General features: G+C 40.7%; 1 protein-coding gene and 1 non-coding gene across 3 annotated transcripts in view; both read right to left on the bottom strand.

Moving 5' to 3' along the window:
• LOC135109184 (ionotropic receptor 93a-like) overlaps window positions 1–10,000 on the bottom strand; it is a 42,965-nt gene that overhangs the window by 14,894 nt on the left and 18,071 nt on the right. For both annotated transcript variants that reach the window (XM_064020340.1, XM_064020341.1), the window contains exons 6-9: window positions 8,675–8,780; window positions 7,875–8,042; window positions 2,974–3,066; window positions 2,088–2,162 (exon numbers count right to left, since the gene is read on the bottom strand). In XM_064020340.1, the coding sequence (XP_063876410.1) occupies window positions 2,088–2,162; window positions 2,974–3,066; window positions 7,875–8,042; window positions 8,675–8,780 (442 nt within the window). The remainder of the gene's footprint in view (window positions 1–2,087; window positions 2,163–2,973; window positions 3,067–7,874; window positions 8,043–8,674; window positions 8,781–10,000) is intronic.
• Window positions 6,535–6,606, bottom strand: Trnaq-cug (transfer RNA glutamine (anticodon CUG)). The gene has a single exon. It is a non-coding gene; the product is annotated as a tRNA-Gln (tRNA).

The raw sequence follows: 10,000 nt of genomic DNA, 5'->3' as shown, positions 1-10,000 counted from the left end.
CCACGCATAAACCAACCCTCATAATCTCACTCGGACTCTAACATTCAAGTGTAAATGCCGCAAGAAAAATATATCACGACGCAGTAAAGTGTTGGACATTACAAGGGTACATACAGCTGCTTCTTGCACAGTCAAGGTCAGGAATAGATGAGCTTGCCACACTCATATCTGTTATATCTGCTGCTTGTTTTTATTCTGATTTCTCTGACCTGCTGAGTCTCCTTATGAAATCTGACAATAGAATCTTAAACGCGCGTCTTAGAAAACCTGAAAATGTATGGCCTCTTAGACAGTCCTTATAAAACCAAACGATTAATATATTCTTAAACAGACTCCTTGGAAAAGATGAAGAATTTATAGATTCTTGGATAATCTTGCAAAACTTGACATTATATAGACTCTCACGACCTCGCGAGCCTTGAAAACTAAAAGATTCTTAGACAGTCTCCTTTGAAAATCTGAGAACTGATAGATTCCTACACAGCCTTACAAAACCTGGCATTTGATAGACTGTTTAGCCATCCTCTCACGAAAATTGATAAATGGTGAATTCTTAAACAATCTCTATAAAAAAAATCCAACAATTAATGGATTCTTAGTTATTCCTCTTATTCAAGCTGACAGTCCTTGGGTCCTTCCCCTTAAAAAAATAACAAATAATACATTCTTTGTCATTTCTCTTAAAAAAATAACAATTCTTAATTCTCTTGCTTTACAAGACTTAAGAAATTATTATTTTTTTGTCTTTTCTCTTATATAAACTAACAATTCTTAGATCTCTCGTCTTCTAAACCTAACAAATGATAGATTTTTTTTCTCCTTTAAAAGCTAACAATTCTTAAATGATTCGTCTTTCAAAATCTAACAAATGGTAGATCCTTAGGCAATCTTCAAATAAAACCAGACAGTTGATATATTCTTGGCACACCAGAGGACTTAAGAATGCAAGAAAATCCAACACTTACTTAATCCTTAGTAATTTCTCTCATCAAAACTGACAATTCTTAGATCACACGCCTTTCAAAACCTAACAAATGATAGATACTTAGACAACATTCGCATAAATAACCAGTCACTTGATACATTCTTAGCAGACCGGAGGACTTAAGATAGCAAAAAATTCCAACATTTAATCCATTCTTCGTCATTCCTCTCATAAAAACCGACAATTCTTACATCCTTCGCCTCTCAAATCTTAATAAGTGACAGATCCTTCATATAAAACCAGACAATTGATACATTCTTAGCAGATCGGAGGACCAAGAGTGCAAGAACGTGATAAGCTAAGTGGAAGTAAATACAGAAGGTTACTCGACATCTAAGCCCGGCTGTTCCTCCATCCCTTCCCCTCCAGTAGCCAGGAATGTCACGGAATTTGGCTCCACGCAGCGCTGTGAACTTTAGGAGCTGCCAGGACACGTCACGTAAGAGCAACACGTCTGAGGTCTTTTACACAACCAACGCAGCTTCTCTTTAACGTCTTCACTGCCACATCTCGTATGCTCAGGTACTTCTAGGTCTCATGTGGGCCGTTTTCAAAGACCACAGAGATGATTAATTGGGTTCTCATGATTTTTTTTTTGTTCCTTTTGATGGTGTAGTCTTATTAAACTAGCATTGCAATCTTGAAAACACTCTTGAAAATTCCACATAACACAACACGACACTTAAACTATTACGGAACACAGCACAACACCTTTGAAAACATCAAACACAACACAACACTCTTTAAAACATCATATAACACAACACAACACTCTTTAAAACATCATATAACACAACACCCTTGAAAACATCACTCAACACACAACACAGCACTTTTTTAAAACACTACGCAACACAGCACAACACCCTTGAAAACCCCACCAAACTCAACACAACAGCTTTGAAAACACCAATAACACAACACAACAGCTTTGAAAACACCACTAACACAACGCAACACCCTTGAAAACCACTCCCAACATCTCCATACACCACCACAAAACCCATTCTTTCAGTACATCACCACCAGCACCATATGACAGCCACACTCCTTACTTACAACACACATTACACTAAGCTGTCCCTCGACCTTCCAGCCTCACCTTCATAATGTTCACAATCTTGCTAGCTCGAGCACCTGGCGACGGCTTCACCTCCTCCCACTCCTCCTCAGACACCTGTAGAGGAGAGAAACATAGATATGTGAGTGGGACGAAAGAAGATGAGAAAGAAAAAAAAAACAAGATATAAATGAAGTTAAAGATGACATGAAGGTATAGAACGAAGAGTGAACGATGGGGTAAAAGAAGCAAAGAAGAGACAGTGTAACTCAAATGAAAGAAAGTGAGAGAGAGAAAAAAAGGGCAGGAATTAAAGTTAAAGATGAAATGAAGATATATAAAGAAGAGTGAACGAAGGGTGAAAAGAAGCAAAGGGTAAATAGTGTGAGAGACGAAAGGTGATAAAATTGACAGGGTAGAAATTTAAATTATAAAGATGAAGATATAGAACAAAGGGAGAAAGTTTGTAAGAGAAATTAAGCCAAAAGCAGAAAGAGAAGAGAAAAAGGAAGGAAGGAAGAACAATATTAGCAACATAATGACCAATAAACATGCAAAAATACCGAAATCACGTTACACAACAAATAAATTTTAGCAACCAAGTAACAAAAGTAGAAAATTATTAGATGCTTTGAAATTTGGTAATGAGATAATGAGAGAGAGAGAGAGAGAGAGAGAGAGAGAGAGAGAGAGAGAGAGAGAGAGAGAGAGAGAGAGAGAGAGAGAGAGTAAAACATGGACGTACGTAAATAGCACCACATAACAAACAAAAAGAAAAAAAACGTAAAAAAAAAAAACAAGAATTACAAGGTAGTTTAACATCTGACGATGGAGACAAAACACACCAGTAATTTACACACAAACTCTCTCTCTCTCTCTCTCTCTCTCTCTCTCTCTCTCTCTCTCTCTCTCTCTCTCTCTTACAGACCTGCAGGAAGTTTTCATGCTCCTTCATGAGTGCCTCCGACGTGGCTGTCATGTAGTTAGAGATGAGCAGGCGAATGTAACAGTCAGGGCCATTCTGCAGGGGAGAGAAAGTGGTATAGTTGAGACGAGAGGTGTGGGAGGGGACATGGTGGTGGTGATGATGGTAGTGACTGGAGGAGGAGGAGGAGGAGGAGGAGGAAGAGGAGGAGGAGGAGGAGGAGGAGGAGGAGGAAGGAAAAGGAGGAGGAGGTGGTAACAGTAGTAGTAGTAGTAGTAGTAGTAGTAGTTTTGTTGTTGTTGTTGTTGTTGATGTACAAATAATGATAATGATAACAATAACAACAATAATAACGATATCAATAACAACAATAACAACAACAACAACAACAACAACAACAACAACAACTAACACACCATAACTTCCAGCCAACACAACACATTCTTATCTCCACCACCATAAGACACACCTTTCATTATTAACTTTACACACACACACACACACACACACACCATCAATCCATCAACACTCCGGACGGGTAAACAAATTAAAGGAAGTACTCTCTCTCTCTCTCTCTCTCTCTCTCTCTCTCTCTCTCTCTCTCTCTCTCTCTCTCTCTCTCTCTCTCTATCAAAGTGTAGTATCTGTTCTTATCAGCTTAAAGTGTGTTCTCTCTCTCTCTCTCTCTCTCTCTCTCTCTCTCTCTCTCTCTCTCTCTCTCTCTCTCTCTCTCTCTCTCTCTCTCTCTCTCTCTCTCTCTCTCTTAAAAACACCAAACTGTCTCAAATACATCAAAACCACAGTAACTTTAACACCTCAACCCAAAAAAAACACGCCAGCAATCAGAGACATCTAGTGGCGATCATTTCTACTACTCCCTCATTGGTCCCCAGCACTGCATCTCCCCCTCCCTTCTCCTGACTCTCTACTCTTTTACCTAACGCTTGGAAGTGACGTCGCGGGGCTGGGTGGTGATTAGTGAATGCTGTGACGTAAGAAAAAGGGTCATAGCTAGATTATTCATAGGGGAAGTGGAACTAACCTCTGGAATTTGATTGGTCTTTTATTTCGAAGCTCTTTTAGTTTTTTTTTTTTCGTAGGGGGAGAGGCGGGGGGACAATGGGAGGAAAGGGAAGTAGAGGTAATGGGTGAATTCTTTGTGGAGTTTTTGTGGCTGTTGTTCAGACTCTAGTAATCTTGTTGAAAATTCTCTGTCCGTCTCTCTCTCTCTCTCTCTCTCTCTTAGCGACATCTGTATGGGAATCAAATAATAACCCTTTGACACACTAACCCTCTTCTCATTCATAAACTAACCAATAAATACACCATAGCATCTACCACTCATTGCCATCATCAATAACAGCATTCACAAAGTCCCTAAGGATATTCAACCCATACTTAAACCCTGCCATTTATACCGAGAGGCCTCCTGTATGTACTAAGCCAAGGTGCCCCTCTCTCTCTCTCTCTCTCTCTCTCTCTCATCTGTGCCCTTTAAATCACTCCCATGCGCTCCAGTAGGTCATGTGTCTTCATCCAGTGTGGCGGTATGGATGTGTTGTCTTCAGATGTTATTAGTTCCTGTCCTATTTCATGCAGTACAGTACAGGAGACATGTTATGCACGCCTCTCTCTCTCTCTCTCTCTCTCTCTCTCTCTCTCTCTCTCTCTCTCTCTCTCTCTCTCTCTCTCTCTCTCTCTCTCTCTCTCTCTCTCTCATAAATCAAATTCAATAATTCTCACTAAGCGAGAGAGAGAGAGAGAGAGAGAGAGAGAGAGAGAGAGAGAGAGAGAGAGAGAGAGAGAGAGAGAGAGAGAGAGAGACCTTTCCATGACATTACAAGCGACTCCTTCCACCAAACCTTCATTAATACCTACTTGTTCAGTACCGCAAGCTTGCATTTACACAGAGAGTACCTTTTTTTTTTTATTTATGAATTTATAACGATTTCCTCTAAGCCCCTTCTTGGCGTGGAAAAAAAAAATGGATAACAGATGTAGAAATTAAAAGTTTGTCTTGCTATGTAGAGAGGTTTAAAAGCTTTGCCTAGTTAAGTGAAGGTTGAAAATTTGTCTTTTTGATGTGGAGCTTAATTCTTGTCTTGTTATGTGGAGAGTAAGTTAAAAGTGTTTCTTGTTGTGAGGTGGAAATGTATGTATTGGAGGTTAACAGGTTTGTATTGCAGGTTACAGGTTTGTATTGCAGGTTAACAGGTTTGTATTGGAGATTACGGGTTTGTATTGGAGACTGACAGGTTTGTATTGGAGATTACGGACTTGAATTGGAGGTTAAAAGCTTGTCTTGTTTCGTGAAGGTTAAAAAAATGTAATGTCTGGTCTGAAAGCGACTTGACATATTAAAATTCTTAAACTAATAATTAACAGTAACCTAGACTAAATTAAATATAATTTAACCCAAACTTGACTTAACTATGCCTGAACTGATATGCACTATTTCAATACGACCTGACCTAACCTAACCTAACCTGACCCAACCTAACTCATACTTGACTTCACTATGCCTGAACCGACGTGCTTTACTTTAACACTGCCTGACCTAACTTAATCTGACCTAACCTAACCTAACCTAACCTAATTAACTTATTAAAACCTAACCCAATCCAAAACGACACAACCTAACCTAATCTAACTTAACCCAACCCAAACCAACCCAATTTAATCCAAACCAACCTAACTTTAAACTAACCCAACCTAACCTAACCTAACCTAAACTAACCCAACCTAACCTAACCTAACCTAACCAACCTAACTTTAAACCAACCCAATTTAATCCAAACCTAACCTAACTTTAAACTAACCCAACCTAACCTAACCTAACCTAACCTAATCCAAACCAACCCAATTTAATCCAAACCAACCTAACTTTAAACTAACCCAACCTAACCTAACCTAACCTAAACTAACCCAACCTAACCTAACCTAACCTAACCAACCTAACTTTAAACTAACCCAACCTAACCTAACCTAACCTAAACTAACCCAACCTAACCTAACCTAACCTAACCTAACCCAACCTAACCAACCTAACCTAACCTAAACTAACCCAACCTAACCTAACCTAACCTAACCTAACTTAACCCAACCCAAACCAACCCAATTTAATCCAAACCAACCTAACTTTAAACTAACCAAACCTAACCTAACCTAACCTAAACTAACCCAACCTAACCTAACCTAACCTAACCAAACCTAACCCAACCTAACCTAAACTAACCCAACCTAAACTAACCCAACCTAACCTAACCTAACTTATAACTAAGCCAAGGGAGTCCAGTCTAAGGTAACATAACTTTAATACAGAATGCTCTTAATCATTGCATAAGACCGTCCCCAGGCAGCTGACGGCACTCTTAACATGAAGCTGTAAAAGACCTTTAATATCATAGCAGTAAGACCTTTCATGGCTGCCGATCAATACCTGAGAGAGAGAGAGAGAGAGAGAGAGAGAGAGAGAGAGAGAGAGAGAGAGAATTCAGCACACACTGAAAGAAAGAGAAATATAAAGGAAAAAAGCCAAGTAAAAAAAACATACACACATACACTAGGTCCCACCGAGACTCGAACTCGGATTGTTGGATTCAGAGTCCAAAGTGCTGACCATTACACCATGGGACCCTACACAGGAAAGAGGGAGGCGGGGTTTGTGTCTTTCGTCCCAATACTACCCCTTAACTCTAATAACGCCCTTGCTAGACTGTGGTACGCGCCCGCCTCACGTTGCCAAAGGTATTCTCTGTTCTCTGAGTAGCGAGCAGTTTTAAGAGGGGAGTATCGATGACTCATATTCTCAACCCCTTTGTTCTCTCATAAGGATTAATTTTCAGATGCTACTGAGGTGATAAGTCGTATTTTCTCAGCGATCATGTAGAATCCTTGTTAATTAAAACCAGAATCATGAAAACACCCGTGAGCTCATCAGTTACTTCCATTGTAGTATGATAAATGTGTTTCTTCTTTCTTCTCTCTTATTTTATTTTTCTTCTTTTTTCTTTTTTTCTTGTTCCGTCTTCATTTAACGTAAAGTTGCCACAAATGGTGAAATAAACGAGCTCGGATAAATTCAGTAGTCTATTGGATGCACAATACGCAGATTCGCCTCTCATATCTATTCATAGCATGGTGTCAGGGTAATGGCAGCGATGTGCGAAGAAGTGTGTGGGTCTGGCTGTTTGTATTCATGTTTTCCATTTGTCATATCTGAACTGCTAATAATAATAATCGCGGATGGGCGCTGGAGTCATGCATTGGGTTATGTACGAGTAGTATTTACTTATTCTTTAATCTATAGAATAAAAATACTTCTTAGGTTTTCAGAATTACGATTTTTTGCTAATAAATTAAACTTATTCTACTTGTGGCTTATTCCCAATACGAGACGGTAGTGTAGTCATGGGAGGAGTTCGGATTTCAACTACCAGAAGGAAGGATTGCCATGACTCAAGTTCAAATTTCAGTCACCAGATGGCAGTATCATGATGGAAGCCCAGATTTCAACCACAAGACGACAATGTTGTAACGGTGTAAATTCAGGTTTCAACTACCAGAGGGCAGCGTTGTCATGAATCAAGTTCAGACTTCAACCACTAGAGGGCAGTGTCATCATAGAAGAACTTGAGATTTGAGCCACCAGAGGACAAACTAGTCATGGAACAAGATCAGATGTCAACTACCAGAAGGCAGGGTTGTCAAGTTCAGATTTTAACCGCAAGAGGGCAGTGTTGTCACGTTATAAGTTCAGATTCCAACCACCAGAGGGCAGCGTTGCCACGAAATATACATAATTTCAAGACCAGATGGAAACAAAGGCACTCGATTCGCCCAGTCCCCAGCACAAAAAAACCCTCCACACACACACACACACACACACACACACACACACAAACCTGGCAGGAGGTAGAGGGGTTTATTTCGGACATGTTGTACACAAAGGCCAGGTTGTCTCCGTCCTTCATGTTGGCGAGGAAAGCGTACATGTCATACTTGAGCGAGTGAGTGTTGGGCACCGTGAACAGCCACTGGTTCTTGGGGCCCATCAGGTTGAACGAGCGAGCCTGCGGGACGGGGAGAAGGGAGGTGGTGTTAGGGAACTGTTAGAAAGGAGTGCATGAAGTGGGCGTCTTTATCTTAAGGTTGTTTTTAGTAACAGAACAAAAATTTTCGTTCATTGAGAAGATTAGCTAAGGTATTCTACGCGAAGATCCAAAATAGTAAGACTTGCAACAGGAAAAAGAGACGAAGAACCATAGTCAGCGTTAGTGTTAAGTGTTGAAGTTAGTGTTCAGTACTTTCTATAATGTCCGAGACTGGAGTGGTTGTAAAAGGAAAGGGAGAAGAAGAGTTATAGTTAGTTTTAAGAGAGTGGTGCCTCCTAAGATATCCGATATTGGAACGGGTGTAATAGGAAAGGGAGAAGAGTTGTAGTCAATTTAGAGTTAAGCGCGTAATGCCTCCTAACATGTCCAAGGCTGGAGTGATTGTAACTGAAGAGGGAGAAGAAGTCATAGGTAGTGTTAAGAGCGTGTTGCCTCCTGCTATATCCGAGACTGGAATCAGTGTAACAAGAAAGGAAGAAGTTATAGTCAGTGTGAAGAGCGTGTTGTCTCCTGCCATGTCCAAGATTAGAGAGGTTGTAACAGAAGAGGGAGAAAAAGAGTCACAGTGTTAAGGGAGCGTTGATTCCTACCATGTCCTGTATCTCCGCCAGGGCGTCCTTGTAGCAGATGACCAGGAACTGCTTCTCTTTGGGCTCGCCGGGGCGGGGCCGGAAGGCGGAGAACATGCTCCTCCGCCTGGGGACGACGAGGCGCAAGGGGTTAGAGAGAGAGAGAGAGAGAGAGAGAGAGAGAGAGAGAGAGAGAGAGAGAGAGAGAGAGAGAGAGAGAGAGAGAGAGAGAGAGAGAGAGAATGTAACTCTTATTCAACGTTTTCATAAGCAAGAATAAAAAGCCACAATAACTAATCCTTTCATAAATAAAAAAGATACTATTTAACATTTTCACAAATAAAGAAAGCTATATAATTTACTATCTTTAAAATTATAAATAACTAGAAATCAGAGAGAGAGAGAGAGAGAGAGAGAGAGAGAGAGAGAGAGAGAGAGAGAGAGAGAGACTTTCAAACCCCATACACGCACCCAAATAAGGCAACAGTTTCCTCGGCACCACGTCTGCGCCACCACAACACCAAACAACAACATTCAGAAACGCTCCTTCCTTGCCACAAAACTGAATAACGATCAGAATATTTTTACTGATGAATAATAGAAAAAAATAATGTAAACCCGGTATACGCTCTCACTCCCCATTACCAAATATTTATCGGCAAAATGCTCTTGCGTGATCCGAGGAACTGTAGCGAGGATAAATTATTCGGAAAGGGATTATTGGTGAATCCCCGTTTTCTTTTTTTCGTGTCTCACAGAAATCTTTGCCCTGCTTCGCGCGTCTGTTGTGCCTAAGATAAATTATTCCTGATTTATTGGGAGGAGGGAAGAAGGGTGTGAAGAAAGACGGGTGAAGAGTATGAATGAAGAAGTCCTGTTTTTTTTTTTTTTTTTTTTGCAAGGAATCGGGAGGAACTGTCTTGCCTCGTCTAGCATAGAGAGTAGTGAAGATAGAGGGCCGAAACGTTTGAGAATACAGTACCGATCACCTCTCTCTCTCTCTCTCTCTCTCTCTCTCTCTCTCTCTCTCTCTCTCTAAGACACTGCTTTCGTAATGTGTCAACCAGTGAATTATGTACGGGAAAAAATCAATGTGCCGCCCTTAGTAGCCTTAGCAAGACACGACTTTGGACACACCACCATCAAGACGAGACATGCGAGGCTCCGTGACACACACACACACACACACACGAGGCGGTAGGAAGTCACATGAAAGGAGGGAGGGAGAAGGGAGAGTGTGAAGGAAAAGGCGGAGGAGAAGGAGAGTGTGATAAAAGAGAAAATGTATAGGAATGAGAACAGGAGAAGAGTGTAATGAAGGAGAAAAATAGGGAGAAGAAGGGAGGA

This window comes from Scylla paramamosain, chromosome 18, assembly GCF_035594125.1.
Source record: "Scylla paramamosain isolate STU-SP2022 chromosome 18, ASM3559412v1, whole genome shotgun sequence".
NCBI lineage: Eukaryota > Metazoa > Arthropoda > Malacostraca > Decapoda > Portunidae > Scylla > Scylla paramamosain.
Note: the sequence above shows the minus strand (reverse complement) of the source record. Positions and strands in the feature narration are given on the sequence as shown.